Below are 23,131 nucleotides of genomic sequence, written 5' to 3' on the forward strand. Positions count from 1 at the left end.
AACAACCATAAAGGTTTTAGGAAAACATCATGCCTGAACTTACCATGTGCTGCGATAAATATTGAATAAAAAAAATTACCAAAGCATATTCTTTTCTTGATGCAGAAGTCTAGGGCAATTATTTATTTATAAACATAAAACCCAACTAAATTTGTGACACTGAATACGTTACTTTGGACAGAATATACTCATTTGGACAGGTGCATGACTAGGAAAGATTTGGAGGGATGTGGGGCAAACACGGGCAGGTGAGGCTAGTGTAGAAGGGGCAAGATGGTCGGTGTGGACAAATTGGGCTGAAAGGGCCTGTGTCCACGCTGTATGACTCGATGAATCTACTTGTTCAAAATGTAATTATGATTACAATAATACACAGTGTGTGATTTAAAATCAAAACAGAAATCTGTGGTGTAGCAATGGAGTTCTATCATCCACAACTTTGCATTGACTCCAAATCTGAGAAGGACATTATTGCCATAATGCAGAATTACAGACTGATTCCTTGTCAGGACTGTCTTATGAAAGACTGGATAGACTTGTTTATACTCCAGGGTAGAGGAGATCTTATGAAACTTACAAAATTCTTAAGGGGTGAGAGGCTAGATGCAGGAAGATTGTTCCCGATGTTAGGGAAGTCCAGGGGGGGGTCACAGCTTAAGGCTAGGGGGAAATCCTTTAAAACCGAGATGAGAAGAACTTTTTTCACACAGAGAGTGGTGAATCTGTGGAACTCTCTGCCACAGAGGGTAGTTGAGGCCAGTTCATTGGCTATATTTAAGAGGGAGTTAGATGTGGCCCTTGTGGCTAAGGGGATCAGGGGGTATGGAGAGAAGGCAGGTACGGGATACTGAGTTGGATGATCAGCCATGATCCTATTGAATGGCGGTGCAGGCTCGAAGGGCCGAATGGCCTACTCCTGCACCTAATTTCTATGTTTTTATGTTTCTATGTACTGTGCTGGGGACAAGCAATGACACTTAGACTTTAGATATACAGCACAGGAACAGGCCCTTCGTCCGTCCAGTCTGCTCCGACCAGCGATCACTAGCACGATCTTACACACGAGGGACAATTTACAAGTTTTACCAAAGCCATTTAACCTACAAACCTGTATGACTTTGGAACGGAGGAGGAAACCTGAGAAAACCCACGCGGTCAAACTCCACAAAAACAGCACCTGTAAATCGGATCTCTGGCGCAGTAAGGCAGCAACTATACTGTTGCATCACCATTCCGACCCATTGTAGAGCAGATAGCATTCTGCATTCTAAAAGTTCATGAATAAAAGACCCTTCGATGAGATATTTTAAATACCCATTTGGTCCTGTGTTATATGAAATTGAAACATTGACACTTTTGGCATGGGCAATTTGGGCGTGGGTTAGTCAGCATGGGCAAGTTGGGCCGAAGGGCCTGTTTCCACACTGTATGATTATATCACTTGTTGACTCTCTGACTCGTTAGGGAGGGGTGTACTGCAATTTTTAAATTCTCACTATGTTGTGCCTGCATGCAGAATAAAAACCTGTTTAAGAACTCTGCTATTTAATGTTTGCATTTTGGAATTATAAGGGACAGAAAAAGTTCTAAAGGTGAAAATCAAAGGTAGTTTTGTCTGAGAAAAATGCAATTTATGCTATGGCAATGCCAGTAAAATGCCAACATAATGCATGCTCTTCTCGATCTGAAACATGGCAGGAAATAATTTGCTCGGGTCAGACGATCTTATCACTCAAATGGAAAACGCATCAACTACATCTCACACTGTTTTGAATAACCACTAATTTTACCTAGAAGTTCTCTCTCTCCCCCTTATTTTTCGATGCACTGTCCTTGAAACTGCAGCACAAGTACAATTTGTTCTACAAACCCCTCCAACTGAAACAGATTTTTTTTTTTTTTTAAATGTGACATAAGATTGTATGTGGGTATTTGAAGGGTATTTTGAAGGGTAAATCTTTCAAATACAATTTCAACTTCCTTTGCCGCCTGCAAAGGCATTTCCTGGTTTGAAAACCATTATGTTCCATCATACGTAAGTAAGCAGGTGAGAAAATCTGCTCATCTATCTCTCCACCACGTTGCAAACTGATGGTCCTTTTTAAAAAAAAAGCTTATTCTACAAATTTATATTTGAGATGCTGTTGATGCAGATAAAGCTTTTTCACCATTTTTCACTCATTTGTACTCTAGAATATTTACTCTTTCCTCGGTGTGCACTCAAGTGTACTGCCATAGTCCAGTGCATTTATCAGTACTGACACCAAACAACCTCATCATACCACAGCCAAGTAATATATTTTCCTATTTTTCTGCCATTCATAACAATTACAGTGGCGATTTTATTGTGGTTTTGGGTGATACTGATCTTTTTCTGGCCTAATAACATCAAGCCCAAATAGCATGCATCCTCGTGGAGTTGTGGAAACAAGAAGCTGCAGATGTTCGGGATGGCATGGTGGCGCAGCGATCGAGTTGCTGCCTTGCAGCGCCAGAGACCCAAGTTCGATCCTTACAAAGGGTGCTGTTTGTATGGAATTTGTAGGTTCTTCCTGGGTTTTCAATGGGTGCTCCAGTTTCCTCCCACATTCCAAATGCCTGCAGATTTGCAGGATAATCCTTGTGCCACTATGACACCCTAAATCATTTAAATAATCCGTAAAAATAGAAACATTTTGTGCATATATTCAGTTTTTCCCAACAGCTTTGAAATTGCAGGTTCTAATCTATAAGTGTGACCAATGTACCACTAACCAAGGTGTGTGTTGTACGCCTGATATTTTAATACAGCTGTAAAAAGTCAGTAGCCAGAAATTCTCTTATGTTACATTGGCTTTTCAAGCTGTGTATGATGACCGCCTCTATTTTATCGAGCATGTTGGGCAAACCCAGCAAAACAATGATGCAAATCATTTAAGATCCTTAACAGCACTTCCTTGTCCATGTTTGCTTGCGTACACAGCACAGCAACACACACACTGATAACAAAAGTCACCTGTGCTATGTTTCTTTAGAACCTCCCCATTGAAATCCTACCACATTTCGAGTTAGGAAACAGTGCTGGCCACACGCAGTATTCAATGTTTTTTAACAGTGCACTGATGCATGGTGCCTACGTTACTTAAAGAGCAATCAACCACGTATAACTTTATTCGAGCGTCAAGTGCAGATGATCTCTGATGGTTTCAGAGTCTCGAGTGTAGCAGTAACTGCTTTCAAACTGTTGGTGAGTACCGTGTGCCATATGTTATTTCATACTGTGCTTCTTTCCCATGGGTGTGTACCTGTGATATATCTGCTTGGTGTCTACATCCCAGTAACAAGAGGAAAGGATTCAAAGGTGAAGCAGACTTGCCAGTTGACCTTGAAGGAAAAACAAAAGAAGGGCATTTGCCCAAAATCCTATTGCTCAGAGTATATTCGGATCACATTCCTACCTTTAGCAGGAGAGGCAGGGTATTTGAAGGTTTAATGTTTTTGGAGGCAATAATGTCGGGCAAACCACTGGTATTTCCAGCCATGAACCTGTGTCTGTTACTGTGGACGGTGACTGTGACTGTGGACCAGCCATGACTGTGTCTCTAGAGGGAAAGGTCATTGGCGTTCTAACATTATTAATCTGTAGGTCATTGCATGGTTAATCTGTGTTTCACAGTTTACAGCTCACATCAGCATCAAGGGCAGTATCGTAACTTTCCAAACAAGAAAGCAGCACCTTATTTCTATTCCTCCTTTAGTTAAGAGCAGGAGGCAGATGTATCAAAGCAGACAGATGTACGACTGCTATAATGGGCCACAGAGCGAAGGCAGGCAGTATCGATGACAATAACTGGTTCTGCTCTGATGAGCTCAATACATGTTACGTATGCTCGCTTTAAACAGAAGGTTGGTGGTGGAACATTACTCACCCTGCCAGTCTCAGGTACTGTGGCAGACGTACGATCGGCCTCCCTGAGAGTGAATCCGCAGAAGGCAACTGGCCAGGATGGGGTCCCCAAATGCATCCTCGGGACCTGTGGACCAACTGAGAGAGGTATTCATGGAGATCTCTCTCAACCTCACTCTAATCTATTCTGGTCCCCAACTGCTTTAAGAAGTCCTCTATCGGCCTGATGCCAGAGAAAATAAGGTAGCATGCCTTAATGACTACCGTCCAATGGCCCTGCCGTCCACCATGATGAAGTGCTTCCTGAGACTGGTGATGGAGCTCATTAACTCCAGCCTCCCAGCCAGCCTTGATACATTGTAGTTTGCCCACCGTCACCACAGGTCCACGGCAGACGTCATCTCCCTGGCCCTAAAGTGATCTTCGGAACATCTTGACAAGCACACTTGTGCAGGACTCCTACTTATCAACTATAGTTCTGCCTTCAACACCATAATCGCATAAAACTCATCTCCAAACTCGTGGACCTAAGAGTCAGCAACCACCCTCTGCCATTGGATCCTCTACATTTGGACCCACAGACTACAACCTCACTGAGGAGGTCTCAACATCAGTGCCGCACTAGGATGCATTCTCAGTCCCCTACTATACTCCCTACACACTCACGACTGTGCAGCCAAATTCTGCTCTAACTCCATCTGTAAGTTTGCAGAAAATACAGCGCTGTGGTGGGCTGGATCACAAACAATGACATGACTAGTACAGGAAGGAGATAGAGGACTTACTAACAAGGTATCAGGACAACAACCTTTCACTCACTGTCAGCATACCGAAGGAACTAGTTATTAACCATATAACCATATAACAATTACAGCACGGAAACAGGCCATCTAGGCCCTACAATGCCGAACAAATGTTTTTTTCCCCTTAGTCTCAAGGAACTATTCCCTTCTTCCATTGACTTCAGGCCTCCACCAACTGGAAGTCCACACCGCTACCACTCTCTGAGTCCATCCCCTAAACTTCTGTCCCTTAATTCTGAAGTCATGTCCACGTGGTGGTGTCCATCCCCAGTCAGCATCCATGGTGCCGAAGTGTAAATTGGTGAGAGCTTCAAGTTCCTTGGAGGAAATATAACCAACGATCAGGCATGGACCTATCACAACTAAGTGAGAGACAAGAAGGGATATCAATGCCTCTACTTCCTGAGGAGACTGAGGAAATTCAGCCACGTCTCCAATAACTTTCACAACTTATTGCCCCATAGAAAGATGACTATTGGATTGCATCACAGCATGGTTTAGGAATGGCTCTACCTAAGACGTCGAGAAATGGCAGAGATTTGTGGATGTAACCCAGTCCACCACACGATCACTAGCTGCCCAGTTGAAAATTGGTTGCATGTACAATACAGCTTCAGGGTAACTTCACTCCCATTTGTAAATGAATTGTTAGCTCACAGCTGCAGCTCTGAAGTTAAATAGTACAGGATCAGTTTGGCAACTGATCGGCATCGATTCCACAATAATGTGTAACAGAGGAATAAAGGTACAGTTCACATTGAAATGTAGTGAATGGGAGCAGTGGGTGAAGCTGGGACTGCAAGGATATGGATCACGTGCAGGCAGAGGAGATTAGTTTATCCTGGCATCATGGATGACATAGCATAACCTGAATATTTTACTTCAGGTTACATAAAATGTACAGGTCAGACCTTTCACCTTGTTTCTTCGCTGATAGAGGAGCTACTGAACCTTATTCTGTCCCTGACCACTGGGCCCATAACCCTGCAGGAAGGCTGTCACGCGCATATGGATGTAAACATATGTAGGGGGCAGGGCAATGAACTTGTGGATGTATTTTCACCTCACAAATAATTTAACCCCTTCTCTACTTGGGGGAAATGGGACTTTCCCTTCTCTACTTGGGGGAAATGGGACTTTCCTGTCCATCTAGGTCGGCCTCTCATTATTTTATAAACATCAATTAAGTTTTCCCTCAACATGATACAAAGTAAATAGACCTAACTTACCCAACCTAACGTTGGTAGAGAGATAGGTGAAGATGGAATGTGGCACAGTTACCTTCATTGGTCATGGCGGTGAGTAAAGGTCACAGTTGGACAAAATATCACTTTTGTGGTGGCGCAGCGGTAGAGTAGCTGCCTCACAGCGCTAGAGACCTGGGTTCGATTCTGACCACCGGTGCTCTCTCTATGGAGTTTGTACGTTCACCCCGTGACCGTGTGGGTTTTCCCCAGGTGCTCTGGTTTCCTTCCATGCGGCAGGTTTGCAGGTTCATTTGCTTCGGTCAACGATTGTAAATTGTCCCTAGTGTGTAGGATAGTGCTGGTGTAGGGGGCTTGCTGGTCGGTGTGGACTCAGTGGGCCGAAGGGCTTGTTTCCGCGCTGTATCTCTAAACTAAACCAAACCAAAACTACACTTGGGAGGTTACACAAAAAAGCTGGAGAAACTCAGCGGGTGCAGCAGCATCTATGGAGCGAAGGAAATAGGCAACGTTTCGGGCCGAAACCCATAGGGTTTCGGCCCGAAACGTTGCCTATTTCCTTCGCTCCATAGATGCTGCTGCACCCGCTGAGTTTCTCCAGCTTTTTTGTGTAACCTTCGATTCTCCAGCATCTGCAGTTCCTTCTTAAACACTACACTTGGGAGTATTGTGCGCAGTTCTGTTTTCCAAACTACAAACAGGATGTGATTAAGCTAGAAGTGATGCAGAAAAGATTCACAATGATGTTGCCTGGACTGGAGGTAAGGAGAGAGTGGATGGGCTGGAACTGTTTTCACTGGAGTGGAACAGGCTGACGGGTGACCTAGAAGTTTATAAAATCCTGAAGGGCTGAGAAAGTGTAAATAGTCACAATCTTTTACCAAGGATAAGAGAGTCCAAAGCTCGAGGGTGTAGAGTTAAAAGGAGAGGGGAAATATTTCAAGGGAACCTGACGGGCAGGTTTTTCAAATTGAGAGTTGTGGGTATTGGGAACAAGCTGCCAGAGATGGTAGAGGCAGGTACAATTACAACTTTTAAGAAAACATTTGGACAGGTACATGGACAGGAAACGTTTAGAGTGATAAGGGTCAAACACAGGCAAATGAGACTAGCTTAGATAGGCACATTGACTGGCTTTGACAGGTTGAGCTGCAGTGCCGGCTCCTGTGCTGTTAACTCTATGAATCTATGAACCTGATTAATATAGGTGTCAAAGGTTATGGGGAGAAGGCAGGAGAATGGGGTTAGGAGAGATAGATCAGCCATGATTGAATGGCAGAGTGGACTTGATGGGCCGAATGGCCTAATTCTACTCCTATCACTTATGAACTATGCAGTTTCTTCAATTACTGATTTTATTACCTATTTTTAGTACTGCTCCTTTTCTCCAGAAGACAGACACAAAAAGCTGGAATAACTCAGCGGGCCAGACAGCATCTCTGGAGAAAAGGAATAGGTGACGTTTCGGGTCAAGACCCTTCTTCAACTTTCTCTTCCCCCCCCCTCCCCTTCTCCAATCAGTCCAAAGAAGTGTCCCGACCCAAAACGCCATCTGCCCATTCCCGCCACAAAGGTTACTCCAGCACTCTGTGTTTTTCTCAAGGTTCCAGCATCTGCAGTTCCTTGCATCTCCCATCCCTGGTGTCTTGCGTTTTGAAAATGTAATGAAGTTTTATTAATAACAAAAGGGAACTGGTGACATTATTAGAAATTAAAGCGGAATTGAGGGAAGTGCCTTTTGTTTTTGCAGGTTGTCATAGAAACGGAGAAAAATTCATACGCTTTCAAACTCATGTCCCTTGAAGATCTGGAACAGGTCGTTACTCATGTCACAGCATCGCTCAAAAAGATATTTCCAGACTCATCGCCGAGGTGAGTCAGCAACTGACCCATGCTTTTATTTTGTCGTTCTTTCCTGGCCATAACTGCTTTAGTTTAGTTTAGAGATACAGCGTGGAAACGGGCTCTTCGGCCCACCGAGTCTGCGCCGACCAGCGATCCCCGCACGTTAACACTATCCTACACACACCAGGGACAATTTTTTACATCTAGCCAATTAAACCTACAAACCTGTCTGTCATTGGAGTGAGGGAAGAAAATCCACGCGGTCACGGGGAGAACGTACAAAACTCGGTATAAACAGCACCTGTAATCGGGATCAAACCCAGAGTGTAGCAACTCTTTGAGTTCCCTTCCCGGAGGAAGATCTACTATCATCCTAAAACTAAACCAAATGACATGCCACCACATCTTCTGACGCAGAGTGGATGGATGGTATTTAACTATGTCGGCCTTGAGTATGATTTCATTCTACAACTACTTTTTGAGTTCCCTCGTGCTCATGACTCCTCCTTGCATTAAGCCAATATCTCCACTGTCAGTTTCATCTCACACAAGGGACTATACATATTTTTTTTACCGAAGCCAATTAACCTACAAACCTTTACGTCTTTGGAATGTGGGAGGAAACCCGGAGCACCCGGAGAAAACCCACGCAGGTCACATGGAGAACGTACAAACTCCGTACAGATGGCACCAGTAGTCAGGATCGAACCCCGAGTCTCTGGCACTGTAAGGCAGCAACTCTACCACTGCGCCACTCTGCCGCATAAATTGATCTGTAAAGATTAAGGTTTTCCTGATGCTATCAGCTAAGAAACAAACCTATGTATTGAGGTAGTACAGATATTAAACAACTGAAACATAGTCTGGTTTCTACAGAATCAAAATAAACGATTAAAATTAAATCATATCATTGTATAAGTCTGTTTGGCACCATTTTGTTTCTGGCATCCATCAGAACCAGCCTCTCCAGTCAACTTGGGCTCTGACTAGACTGAACGAGAATCAGCTGCTCATAATTATCCATGTTGGTGGTCCGATTTCCTTGTTTAATTGTAGTCTCTGCTTTTTGTAATGAGTACCAAAACATTTCAAGGGGAAGGATGAGTGAATCTAGATTTGCTTTGAGTTCAACTAAAAACATTTTTGCTCCATGACTTCGATGAAGTCAAATTGATATTGGTGGAATTGTTCAAAAGGTTGATTTGGACACTAAACACTGAGTCCTCTAATCAAATCTGTCTTTGCACTCTACCCCTGCTCACAAACTACAGATCATCCCAGGTTAAAATAATTGATTAACTTTTGCTTATTCATGTTATTCTCTTCATCATGTATCTGTACACTGTAGATGGCTCGATTATGAGCATGTACTGACTCTCCGCTGACTGGTTAGTAGGCAACAAAAGATTTTCACTATACCTCAGTGCATGTGACAATAAACTAAACTCAATAAACTAATTAATTAAAGGTGTGTAGTCACATAATTATTTACTTTTTATATCAATTGAGGTCCAACATGAGACTGAAAATTAACTTCAGAATACTCGGCCATGAATACTCACCTTTGTGACTATGAATCCCTTCATTTTCTATTTGCTTTCGTAGGAAATTACTCAAGAAGAATTCACCGGAGTTGCAAGAGAGGATTAAAAAAATCAGTTTGGCGTTGGAGGAACAGACTGATTCCAATCCAGGACCATGTGGTATGTCTCAGTTCACCCCACTGTGAAACCAACTGCTCTAATAGTCCTTCTGCTGACTGGAAATATTTGATTAGTTTGAGAATTTGCTATATATGGGTACGATTCATGCCAGTTACACCTCCATAATGCTTTCAAATTCTAATGGGATGAACGTTTGACCTGGTTTTACAAAATGTTAAATGGTCAGCTCGGCATAGATTACAAGACCTACACCAAACCCAAACCAATTAGGAGCAGACGAGGGCATTCGATCCAATTTGTGATCCCAGCTACAAAGACAGATGTGTACAGCAATTCGTTCTTCCCCCGCACAAAGCATGGAATAATCTCCACCCTACTATAGTTACCCAACCAGATGCAACTAAATTTAAAGTAGCTATTTCTTCCCAATAACCCTTTCTGGCTTAAGTCCTCCCTCCACCACCTCCAGTTTAAATTCCATTTGGAATATTTTGGAGGACCAAGAAACCAAGAACCAAGAACTAAGCAGCAATTTACTTTAGTCGACTAGATGAGACTTAATTGCATCTAATTTGTTTATTTTTCTATACTGGCCAATCATAGCCTTATTTGCAACAAAATATAACTCCAATGTTAGTATACTGTAAATCATTGAGATGATAAAAGTTAATCATATCTGCTTGATTTTTTTTTAGCTTATTAATATGGGTGGAGGCCAATCTTTACTGTTCTAGAGAGGAATTTCTGCTGGCCTACATTCTCCTCTGTACCTTGGTCCCGCTGGTCTTGGCCTCCTGCAATTTCTTGCCACTGTTGGGTAATGCTCCTGCCAACCCCGTCACAATCAGCAGTTGCTGTATCTTGAGCTTAAGGGGGTAGAGCCTTCCTCCGTCCAGCTGTTATCAGGCAACTGCTAGGGTGGCACAGTGGCGCAGAGGTAAAGTTGCTGCCTTACAACGCCAGAGACCCGGGTTCGATCCTGACTATGGGTGCTGTCTGTACGGAGTTTGTACGTTCTCCCTGTGACCACATGGGTGTTCTCTGGGTACTCCGATTTCCACCCACACTCCAAAGACATACAGGTTTGTAGGTTAATTGACTTTGGTAAGAATTGTAAATTGTCCCTAGTGTGTAGGACAATGTCAGTGTACGAGGATCACAGGTCGGCGTGGTCTCGGTGTGCCGAAGGGGCAGTTTCTGCGTTGTATCTCAAAACTAAATTGAACCTTCCTATCACCAACTAGAGAGCGATCCTGACCTGCCATTCACTTCGGAGACTGTCAGATTATCTTTAATTGGATTTTACTGGACTTTATCTTGCACTAAGCATTATTCCCTTCATCCTGTATCTCTCCACTGTGGACGGCTTGAATTGTAATCATGTATAGCCTTTCCACTGACTGGATAGCACTCAACAAAAAAGATTTTCACTGTACCTTGGTACACGTGACAATAAACAAAACTGAACTATTAACTCAGCTCCCAATGATTTAGTAAGAATGATTTTTGTTATAAAGCATCTGCATAAAAGCTAAATGCATTTCGTTGTCTCTGTACTGTACACTGACAATGACAATTAAAATTGAATCTGAATCTGAATCTGCAGTCCTTGTTTCTACATTTTGACTGCTACACTGCAAAATCTCCTCAAGGTATGCCTACTTTGAAGAAGTTCCCTTCCTCTCACCTTTTATACATTAGGATATTTCTGGGGATTACACATGAATCATTCTTAATTGAAACTATTGTTTTCACATTCCAGATCGCAGAGTGAACCGCAAGTCTAATAATTCTCATTTATTTTCAGGTGGCTACTCAGAAATGTACGCAGCGTTGTGCGACTACAATGGGTTTCTCTTCAAAGAAGAGATCCAGTGGGTATGTCTACATTGAGTACAGTGTGTCCAAAATAACTAGTGTGGTTATTTAATAGAAAATATTAAAAAGTCATATGGTGGAGAATGATGTCAATGTGAATGCTGGGACATCCTTATGAAAATAATGCATCGCCAATTGCCTCCCCTGTAATATTTATCGCGGCATAAGCTAGGCAAATCAACAAACTAGGCTGTTCACTGACATCATGTAGCAAGGCCTGAGTGAGATCATCAAGTACACAGTCAAGATTCGGAAAGATTGCTAAAAGTTGGAATTATATTTGATTTACAGCATTCACTTTGTTATTTACAGTGTGCAGAAACAAATGTCCCTGAAATTGACAATAAAATGAAAATTGGAATTGTCCCAGAATGGTGTCCGAGATAGAGGTTGTGGCCATTTTTGTAATCACTCTGGTACCACAACAACAGCTGTAAAATGGGAAGACAGCTAACATGACATAGAACATAGGACAGTTCTGAAGCCAAATGACCAAGTCATCATGGATCACATGCATCTTCTGGATCAGCCTACCATGAGGGTGTTTATCAAAAGCCTTATTAAAATCTACCCCATGCCCTATCCTCACCTTTGTCACTTCCAAAGAACCTCAATCGAGTTCAGTAGAGCCACGCTGACACCCCCTTATTAGCACGTTCTTTTCAAAATGAGCTATCCCAAAGTCCTCTCCAATAGCTTCCCAACTACTGACGTGAGGCTCACCCGGCCTATAACTTCTTTGTACCACATTGTACCATTGGGGAAAAAAAGAAAAGAAAAAACAGACTAAAAAAAACATAGAACAGTACAGCACAAGAATGGGCCCTTCAGCCCACAATGTCTGTGAGGTTTAGAGAATCACCATAGAAGGCTTCATTTCCTGACCCACACTACTTACCAACCAGCAAGGATCTGTCTTTGGTCCACTTCTGTTTGTACTCGACATGTTGCCATTGATGTTCAAAAACACCACAGCTGTTCTACTACCTGTACGCTGTCGAAAACCAGTACACAAGTGGAATTAATGCTGTATTATAATGCCAATGGCACTTCTATTGATCCTTCAACTCAAAAGTTCAGTTCAAAAGTAACTTTATTGTCAATTCAATTATGCAACGGTAATTACACATAGGATCGAAATTACGTTTCCCCATACTCCAAATGTGCAAGTAATATTAAAAACACAGACAGACAACATACCAATAAAAATAGACAGTAGACATACATTATTTAAAATATTAAAATATTCACAGTATGCCAAAATGTAGCAAAAACTTTGAGGTATTTTAAACAGGGTGCAACAATGAAAGGTGCAATATAGAAAAAGTGCAAATTTCGTACTGGAGATTTTCACAGTTTGTCTTTGTTCAAACTACGATCAAAGTTATTCACTGTTGAATATATCAATACAGAACATCCTCCAAATATTATTTGGAAAACTGATCATCACTGCGTCAATGTGCTGTCCTCGCTACCTGACCTGTTGTGTGTCATTTATTTCCACAAAAATATACAATATTCATTTGAAGGACTTACACTCTAAAAATCCTTGCTAACTATCCCTGATCAGATATTTTATCCGAATGTCAGTTACTCTGTTCTTACCAGCAGGGGTTAGGAACTCTCTCACAACTAGTATTACGCTGATAGTATCTAAAATTACATCGTTAATCTCTCTGGCATAAATGTCCACTAAATTGAGAAAACAAGCGCTTTTATGGCGATCTGTGAAATTAATCGGCATCCGTGGTGCAGCTTCAGTGAGACACTTTAAATGTAGTTGTTCAACTCCTCTTCATTTCTCTTCCAAGGATGTGGATACCATCTATCATAGCCAGAACACCAAGGAGTTTAACCTTCTAGACTTCAGCCACTTGGACACAAGGTGAGATGACCCAAGTCTTCCTTTCTTCTTCTTCTTGCGTATGGCGTGCACAGCCTAAAGTTAATAATAATAATAATAATAATGCATTTTATTTATGGCCGCCTTTCAGAACACTCAAGGACACCTTACAGTTAAAACAAGCAAATTACAAATATATAAATAAAAATAAACAAAGACAACATATCCATGAATTTGATAGAAAGTGGAGTTACGTTGAATAGGCCAGTCTGAATAGGTGAGTTTTGTGGGAGGTTTTAAAGGTGGGGAGAGACTCTATGGTACAGATGTATAGTGGGAGAGAGTTCCAGAGGTGAGGAGCAGAACGGCTGAAGGCTCTGAACCCCATCGTGGACAGGCGGGCAGATGGGAGTGGAGAGCAGGGAGGAAGATTAGGATCGGGGAGTTCGGGATGGAGTGTAAGGCTGGAGGAGTTCAGAGAGGTCTGGAGGAGCGAGATTGTGGCGCGCTTTGAAAGTGGGGAGGAGAATCTTAAACTCATTGCGGTATTGGACAGGGAGCTAGTGCAGTTGTTTGAGGATGGGAGCGATGTGTTCGGTGGATGGCGTTCTGGTGATAATGCGGGCAGCTGAGTTCTGGACCAATTGGAGTTTATGGATGGACTTGTGGGGTAAACCAGAGAGGAGAGAGTTACAATAATCTATATGGACAACTTGTTCTATTTGATCTTATTTGATTGTGTACACTGGGTTGATCGCATTCATCGAAACAGGGCGGACCACGTGAAGGTTGCAATCTTCCACCCCAAGTCTTCCTTTCATTCTCTTCCTGAGCTGAACTAAAAGTCAGGTTTCTGTAATTACGTGCACCCTAGCCCAAATGCAGTAAAATCAAAGTAGGAATGTAACCTGGATGAAAGCACAAAGCAGATTTTTAGGACATGTATCAGCCAATTGATACATTTCCTAAAATATCCAGTTCATTTACTTCAACTGTACTGTATTGAGCAAGGTCCTGTATTTGTGAACAAATTGCACAATCTATTATCGGGGAAGGAGACAGTGTCTTGGCTAAACATTGGGAGGAAATGTGTCTGTGGTGTAGAAGAATATTATCTGATATGAAAAGTGTACAAAAATATATTTACTTAACCGGCGGTTCATTGAATATTATTGATTTTCTCCCTTATTTTGTTCTGAAAGTTCTTCTGTTAATATTAGTCCCACTAATGCTGGCTACACTTCAATACTGTTCTTTATTTGTGTGTCTAGACAGTGAGTCATGGTTGTACTTTCTCTTACAGCTGCTGCCTATTAGCCAACAATGACATGCTGTGAATGCTACCTGCTATGTGCCAGCCTAAGGGCCTGTCCCACTTACGCGATTTTTTCGGTGACTTGCCGGCACCCGTCATAGTCGCAGCAGGTCGCCAAACATTTTCAAAATGTTGAAAATCCAGTGGCGACCAGAAAGAGGTACGACTCTTTGGGTGATTACTCATGACCATACAGTATAGTCGTGAGTAGTCACCCAAAGAGTCGTACCTTTTTCTCGTCGCCGCTGGATTTTCAACATTTTGAAAATTTTCAGCGACCTGATGATGGGTGCTGGCAAGTCGCCAAAAAAATCGCGGTCCCATTGAACAAACTATTGAAGTGACTGTACACAAAAATGCTGGAGAAACTCTATTGAAGTGACTGAATCCATTGGACTTCGCAACATGGGTAGATTTTCTTCGGATAGCTTTTTCGCACAAAGGTTGGCGAATGTATGGAATGAGCCGCTGGAGGAGGTAGTTGAGTTAAACTTTTGCAAAGTTTAAGAAACATTTGGACTGGTACATGGATAGGACAGGTTTAGAGGGAGTTGGGCTAAGCATAGCTAAGTGGGAATAGTGTAGATGGGACATGTTGGTCTGTATGGGCAAGTTGGGCCGACGGGCCTGTTTTCACGGTGTTTGGCTCTGTGACTCTAAACAATAGTTTGTGTCTGTTCTGTCTAACAGAGATATGGCATTGAGTGTGGCAGCCTTGGCATTCAATCAATGGTTTACAAAACTTTTCTCCAAGGATTTGAGACTGGTAAGTCCATCTGGAACAATTTACATATATTACACCAAGTTTTGATCTGGCAGACACTCTAGGTGGCATTGCCAGAGAATGTGGAAGGCAGTTGTAAACATGTTCACATCTTGTTAACAGTCAGCTTTAAATCCAAATTAACTGCAGCAAAACTACAGTGTTTATTTTGTTCCAGATTATTCCTTTGTGCAACTCAATTTTTGACATCTATAAATAAAATAGATAATTGATTGAGAACCTAATGCTATACGCAATGATTGTTCATAAGCTTTATAATAATTTGTAACAAACATTAGGATAATGGGGACAAAAGCCTTCTTTCAGCCAGATCCTTGCTTTAGGCTTTACTTTACACTTTAGAGATACTGCATCGTAACAGGCCCTTTGGCCCGTTAGGTTATGCGCTGGCCAGCAATCACCCCGTACACTAACGCTATCCAACACACTAGGGACAATTTTACAATCTTCAATCTGCGTGACGCACAAATAACGGCGAAGTGGGACAGGCCCTTAAGGCAGCAACTCCTGCTCTCCACCACTTTACCACCCAGTTAGCCAAGAATTACTAAGTTGACCAAGTGCATGTACATCAAAAGGGAATAATAGGGAGCTATTAAAAAAGTAATTTGCGTACTAGCAGTAAATGATGTATCCTTTTCATTACTTTTCTTGTCATTGGCAGAGTCCTGATGTGATTGAACAGGTCTTGTATGTAATCAGCTGGTCCACTAAACTAGAAGAGCTGGTTTTAGAAAATGCTGGAATAAAGTTGTGAGTAAACAATTTTGACGCTGTTTCGATTCACCTGTTACTGAATTTATTTCTACTTGTTTGAAGAGTTGCATCTAAGATGAAAATTAGCAATTTAACATTTTGCAAGAAGTAAGCTAACTTTGCAAAATGATTAAAGAAGACTCATACACAACTCCCTTTCCTGCTGGACATATACAGATGTCAGCAGAGCCATCTCCCATCAAAACCCTACCACCCTCGCATGATTTTCTCCATCTGCCATCTGGGACAGAGGTACAGGTGTCTTAGCTGCATCAAGCAGGAACTGATTGGCAGGCTATAAGACTGCTAAAAATTGTGTTCATTTATTTACCACTGCCGTTCTCCATAGAATGCAGCAGAACGCCTTTCTATGAGAGTGAATTTGTTCATTTATTTAATCTCTATTTAAATGCACACTGAATGGACACTGGGTGAGCAACGTTTTTGTGTTCCTCTTTGTGAATACTCAGGAAATGACAATAAAATGTACAATACAATACAACTGTGGTACCCCAGAAAACGGTCCTTCCATGATTCTACTTGCTCGTGTCTTCTGCATCAAGCTTAACATTGGAAGGAAAAAATTGGCATTTCTCCATACATTTCTATGAGAGTGAACTTATTTAATCTCTCAAATTGATTGAAAGTAATTGCAAATGTTCTCATGGAAACATTCCCTTTGGACCCCAAACCAAGTCCACGTAAACGACCACCTCGATAAACACCCTTTGGCCCACCAAGTCCTAGTTCGATCACCCATTCACTCTGTTATTCCACTTTCTAAACACCAGGGGCAATTAGCCTCCAAACCCGAACGTCTTTAGAATATGTGACAGCATCTTATTGGGATGCACCAGGTTTGGGAACAGTTCCATCAAAGACCGCAATAAATTGCAGAGAAATGTGGATGTGGCCCAGACCATCGCACAAACCAGCCTTCCTTCCACTGACTCCATCTACACTTCACGCTGCCTCAGCCAGGTTGGCAGCATAATCAAGGACCAGTCTCACCCCAGTCACTCGCTCTTCTCCCCTCTCCCATCAGGCTAGAGATACAAAAGTTTGAAAACGCACACCTCCAGACTGAGGAACAGCATCTTCCCAGCTTTTATCAGGCAACTGAACGGTCCTTTCATCAGCTAGAGTGTGGTCCTCACCTCCCATCAACCTAAATGGAGATCTTTGTCTTATCTTTAATCGGAGTTTATCAGACTATAATGTTATATCTTCGCACTAAATGCTGTGCCCTTTATCCTATATCTGTGCACTGTGGACGGCTTGATTATATTCATGCAGTCTTTTCTTTGACTGGATAGCACGCAAACAAAAGCTTTTCAGTATACCTTGGTACACGTGACAATAGTAAACAAAACTGAACTAATCCGGAACACCCGGAGGAAATCCATGCAGTCACAGGGAGAACAGGCAAACTTCACACAGACTGCACTCGAGGTCAGGATCGAACCCAGATCCCCACCGCTGTGATGCAGCAGCTCTACCAACTGCACCACTGTGTCAAACCTCACAAATAAAAAAACAATGTTAATAACCGTAAATCTAATGCAAAAAAATACAAAAACTGTAGTGATTCCACTAATAAGAAGGACTTTCTATCGTGTATATGCAGATCTTCCCTCAATTTTATTCTCCACAATTTCATGTGTTGTATTCCTTGCGTACGTACCTGTGAATGAGTACTTTTCCTTTGTGTTCAAGCAGTGGGTATCAATCTATGAAAACCAAAGAGAACCATGTTGGCCGGGGTTATGGAATGTGAAGTTCTGTGTCGATGTGTATTTAAACTTTGATCTGTGTGTACATCGTATGTGCTCTACTGTTTCAGTGATGCTGCACAGAAAATAGCTCAGGCCCTGGAAGAGAATGTGAATCCTGCACTCCACACAATAAATCTATCCAACAATCAACTAGAGGACAGAGGTAATGATCAGATCTTGGTCAGTTCAAGTTCCTTGATATAGTAGCCACAAGGAGCCGCAGATGCTGGTTTACAAAAACAAACGCAACAGTAAAAATTGGAAAAGACTAAATCAATGAAAGACACAAAGTGCTGGAGTGATTCAGCGGGTCAGGCAGGACGTGGATAGGCGATCTTTCGGCTCAGAAAGCTTTTGTACAAAATGTTAACCAAATTGACCTTGCCTGCTGCTATGGTGTCGGAAGAATCTTTCATAAATTCCCTTTTTAAGTTGTTTCCTTGATATTCTGTCACATCAAACACCACCTACCATTATGCTCTAAAACCTCCAGCCTCACTCCCCATCAACTCACCAGGGTCCCAGTCCCTGTGTAAAAACAAACTGCTTCAAGAACTCAGCAGGCCAGGCAGGATCTGTGGAGGGTAATGGACAAATGACATTTCATGTCAAGACCCTCCTTCACACTGATGGCAGTCTCTTGTCCTGTGGCATCAGTTCTTCTACTCTCTCTTTAAACCGAGGACCCCATTTCCCATTTCCCTCTAAATTTAATGGGTTCACTTAAAAGCTCATGAGAATACTCTGTAACACGGTTAAAAATAAAGTGAATTAAAAGTGTGTCCAACACCAATAAAGTCTAATGCCCGAATTGTCACCTGTTCATTCCTTCCACAGATGCTGTCTGATCCATTGAGTTCCTCCAACACTTTGTGTTTTACTTCAGAGTATGATTAGTTTAGTTTAGAGATACAGCACAGAAACGGGTCCTTCAGTCCTCCGAGTCCGCGCCGACCAGCTATCCCCGCACACTGACACTATCCTACACTTGCTAGGGACAATCTACAGTTATACCAATCCAATTAACCTACAATCCTATACGTTTTTGGAGTATGGGAGGAAACCGGAGAAAATGCACGCAGGTCACGGGGAGAATGTACAAACTCCGTACAGACAAGCACCCATGGTCAGGATCGAACCCGGGTCTCTGGCGCTGTGAGGCAGGAACTCTACCGCTGCACCACTGTGCGGTCTTTGGATTATCAGCCTTTTGGAAAATCTGTTTTAAGCATGTCTGAAAAATTGTAATGCTTTCTATCAAAAATTGTTAACAGACTTCCTCTGATATAATTTAAGTGCCTCGTTAGTTTAAACATGAGATGTTAGTGAAGGATGTTATTACTGTTACTGAATGCACTTTCATTTAAATGGTTAAAATCAGTTGCAGAGGTTATGATTTTGTTAATTTGATTCAGATTCAGATTCAGATTCAACTTTAATTGTCACTGTCAGTGTACAGTACAGAGACAACGAAATGCAGTTGTCTCTTGATGAAGGGTTTTGCAAGCAGGCAATTGACCACATTTTTTTTTTTTAAACCATGTAATGTGTTTTAGTAGCAAAGCAGGTTTCTGAACACAAAGTAGAGAACATACAAGGAACTGCAGACGCAGGATTATACAAAAAATGGCACAAAGTGCTGGAGTAACTCAGCAGGTCAGGCAGCATCTCCGGAAAACATGGATCGGTGATGTTTTGTTTCAGGACCTTTTTCATAATGGCTTTTCGTGTCGGGCCAATTCTTCAGACCCTTCTGAAGAAAGGTCCTGATCCAAAACAGCACTATCAGTAGTAAAGCCCTTCATCAAATTAACAAAATCATAACCTCTGCAATTGCAACTGATTTTAACCATTTAAATGAAACAGTGCATTCAGGAACAGTAATTGCATCCTTCACTAACCTCTGATGTTTAAACTAACGAGGCGTTTAAATTATATCAGTGGAAGTCTGTTAACAATTTTAAAGAGGGGAAGGGGTGGGGGATAGAGGAAAAAAAACAAGGCATTAGCCAGTGAACACAATTAGTAATGAAATTTTGAGAAGGGATCTAAAAGGCTCTTTAATTATCTTGCATTGAGATGGTGTGTGAAAGGGGTTGGTAATATGAAAATAATGTGAAAATGTAAACGCAAAGACAAACTGAACAATGATATGATAACAACTGTCTTTCAACAGGAGTGTTAGCACTCAGTCAACAGTTTGAAAAGCTCAGCAAAGGGCTGAAGTACATCAACCTCTCCAGGACATCACTGACAACAAAGGGTAAGTCTTGGCCATGACACCAAGCTTCAACTCTTACATGGACCAACTTTTGCATTGGATAATTATCCCAAAATAAATTATTCTCCTCCACACATCGTAGAGAGGCATTATATTACATGAAATACTAGTGATGAGGGAAATATAGGCTGCCTTAAATTTGGTCTAGATTTGCGACGTAGAACAGTACAGCACAGGAACAGGCCCTTCAGCCCGCATTGTCTGTGCCGAACATGATGCCAAGATCAACTCTTACCTGCCTGAACATAGTCCATAACCCTCTATTCCCCGCATATCCATGTGCCTATCCAAAGTCTTTTAAATGCCACAATCCTATCTGCCTCAACCATCAACCCTGGCAGCCATCCATGTAATAGATTGACTGACTCATTGATGAATAGATTGATGAAGTACAAAACGAGGCTGCAAACAAAGAATGTAGTGAGCAATCACACAAACATTGGTTGTCAGTGTTAGCTCTGGAATCAGAATCCAAGAATCTGCATCGGAATAAAAGTATCAACTGATCTGTGAAAAAAATAGTATGAAGGCTTTATTCATTAGCCTGCCACTTGGGCCCAAACTTGGCAGTTAAAATGTTTGAAAACTTATCTAAATAACCTTCACATAATTCTTTACTCTCATCGACCAGTAATGTGGTGGAGAATCACATTCTCCTTGCGAAAGACACCAGCATAGTATTTATGCAGGAAGATTATTCCCGATGTTGGGGAAGTCCAGAACTAGGGGGTCACAGTTTAAGGATAAGAGGGAGGTCTTTTAGGAACGAGATGAGAAAATCATTTTTTACACAGAGAGTGGTCAATCTGTGGAATTCTCTGCCACAGAGGGTAGTTGAGGCCAGTTCATTGGCTATATTTAAGAGGGAGTTAGATGTGGCCCTTGTGGATAAAGGGATCAGGGGGTATGGAGAGAAGGCAGGGATGGGATACTGAGTTGGATGATCAGCCATGATCATATCGAATGGCGGTGCAGGCTCGAAGGGCCAAATGTCCTACTCCTGCACCTATTTTCTATGTTTCTATGTTAACAATGTCCTGCATAATCTTTGATGGAAATTTGGGGAAATCCAAAATAAATGGGTTACACGGTCATTTTTGGCTACCTGTGCTCTTTCTGGAGTCCAGTCTCTTCCAACCAGCCTCCATAGAAATGTTAAGTAAGGTGCCTCAGTGGTAATTATCCAGATATGTCGGCACTCCCTCTTACCTTTCACCTTGTACTTTACAGGTCTGAACTCTTTGGCTCAGTCATTCATTGCCAATGAAACATTTGCATCCTCTCTTGTTCAGCTGGATCTCTCTGGTAATCCCGGCATCTTTGCTGTTGAAGAGAATTGTGTAAGTTGATCAAAGTAATTTCATGTTTTGGAAAGCAAACACCTTTTTGATATCTGAAGCGGTTAATTTTAGAATTCAGTTTCTGAATATTTATTATCCCATATTTGCTGTATTGAAACACCTTCATGGACCTATTTATACAAAGCATTTGTTCAGGCCTAGACAGCCAACTTCACAAAATATATTTTTGGATGCACTCCCAGTTTTGGCTTTTAAATATTAAAACCACTGTTTTTGCATTAGTGAAAATGATCAAGTTTACAAAGCAGCTCGGACTTCCACACATATTTTAGTTATCTGTTTTAAAGTTAAAAGGAATACAAGTTTATTTTGTGCAGCATTTTCTGACCTCTTCCAAAAGTAAAATACATAATAAAATGTTGAAAACCTGAAATAAAACAGTTGTGATCTAAAGAGTACCAGATCTTTTATCATCTTCATTCCCACAATGTAAACCCGGCCCATCTAAAGTTATACCTGTTAAACAGCAACATAAAACATGCAAAATGATCAAACTGTTGATAAGACTTATTAATTTTAATAAACTGTATTTGCAGTTTAAGACTTGGATTTGTTGGAAATATGTTCCGCTTTTCAGCAATTAAAAATGTTACTTTTAGAGATTCAGGGGTCTGATTAAATATTTGCTTCTTGAGCTTGAAATGAGTATTTCATGTGAAATGTTTAAAGATTTGATTTTTTTAAATTGCTTTCTGTCAGAATTTGTATGCCTTCCTTGCCCGTCCGAATGCACTGACTCACCTGGATCTTGCTGGGACCGACTGCGCCCTGGATTCTGTAAGTACCACTTTCTCTTTGTTCCGTTATCTCAGGGGTTCCCAACCTTTTTCGTCCCGTTTACCCCAGGTAACTTTAGTAGCACATAGCAATGTTATTTCACCTCGGATCTTTCCGGGAAGGCGCTGTCCTGACGGCTGCTGTCCTGCAGCTGTCCGCTTCTTTTTTGGATTTTTAGTAAGTTGAGTGTGCAGTCAGGGGGTCTAATCTTTTTATCTGTTGTTCCTTTATCTCAAGGTCGGAGGGGTTCTTCCTCCGAGCAGCGTCTTCCCTGTTCGCGGCCTACCAGCGGGTCCCGTTTACTGCCCAGGTAATCGGCTTTAGTAGCACAGAAATCGGCTTTGGCGGCGACGCGGTTGGATTTCACTTATGCCTTTTTATGGAACTCCAGTACACTGCCGAAAAACATCATCCGGTTATACTAAATTACTACCAGCTGCGACCTGAACTTTAACACCTGGGTCGCAGTCAGTGTGTGGATGAGGCGCGGTCAGGTTGGCTTGGAAAATATCGTACAAAGCCGCTGGGGGTTCTCCAGTACCATCACCAACAAATTTACCCCTGGGTAGGCGAAAACTTTGGGTGGACAAGAGGATATCCTGAACTGGGGTAAATTTTTTATTAGTGTGCTGCCCAGGTTGGGGATTAATAAAGTTTATTCAATTCAATTCAATTCAATTCGAGAAAAAATATGTACAAATCTAGAATCAACAAATTGGGTAGGCAAAATGTATCCCCTGGGGTAAATTTACCCCAGGTTGGGAACCCTTGCTTTTTCCAATGTACGTCTTACCATCTCAGAACGACAACCAAGTCTTTGTGAATCCTGTGTATCTTAATCTACCAGCCTACCATTGGGGACCTGGTAAAACCCACAATGGGATTTGATAACTAGGTTATTGGTGAGCAAGTGTGACTTGATAGCATTGTCAATGACACCTTGCTGCAACTTGCTGAT

At 41.9% G+C, this 23,131-nt stretch overlaps 1 protein-coding gene across 1 annotated transcript in view; it reads left to right on the plus strand.

Annotated features, from left to right (window-relative positions):
- Positions 1 to 786: 786 nt before the first annotated feature.
- The window catches only part of carmil2 (capping protein regulator and myosin 1 linker 2), a 65,419-nt gene continuing 43,074 nt past the window's right edge, over positions 787 to 23,131 (plus strand). The window contains exons 1-11 of the mRNA XM_055648474.1: positions 787 to 3,226; positions 7,645 to 7,766; positions 9,345 to 9,442; positions 11,211 to 11,281; positions 13,093 to 13,166; positions 15,130 to 15,205; positions 15,888 to 15,976; positions 17,823 to 17,917; positions 19,931 to 20,017; positions 21,266 to 21,375; positions 22,096 to 22,173. Of these exons, the coding sequence (XP_055504449.1) occupies positions 3,170 to 3,226; positions 7,645 to 7,766; positions 9,345 to 9,442; positions 11,211 to 11,281; positions 13,093 to 13,166; positions 15,130 to 15,205; positions 15,888 to 15,976; positions 17,823 to 17,917; positions 19,931 to 20,017; positions 21,266 to 21,375; positions 22,096 to 22,173 (957 nt within the window). The 5' untranslated portion in view covers positions 787 to 3,169. The remainder of the gene's footprint in view (positions 3,227 to 7,644; positions 7,767 to 9,344; positions 9,443 to 11,210; positions 11,282 to 13,092; positions 13,167 to 15,129; positions 15,206 to 15,887; positions 15,977 to 17,822; positions 17,918 to 19,930; positions 20,018 to 21,265; positions 21,376 to 22,095; positions 22,174 to 23,131) is intronic.

Source organism: Leucoraja erinacea, chromosome 17 (assembly GCF_028641065.1).
Source record: "Leucoraja erinacea ecotype New England chromosome 17, Leri_hhj_1, whole genome shotgun sequence".
Classification (NCBI taxonomy): domain Eukaryota; kingdom Metazoa; phylum Chordata; class Chondrichthyes; order Rajiformes; family Rajidae; genus Leucoraja; species Leucoraja erinaceus.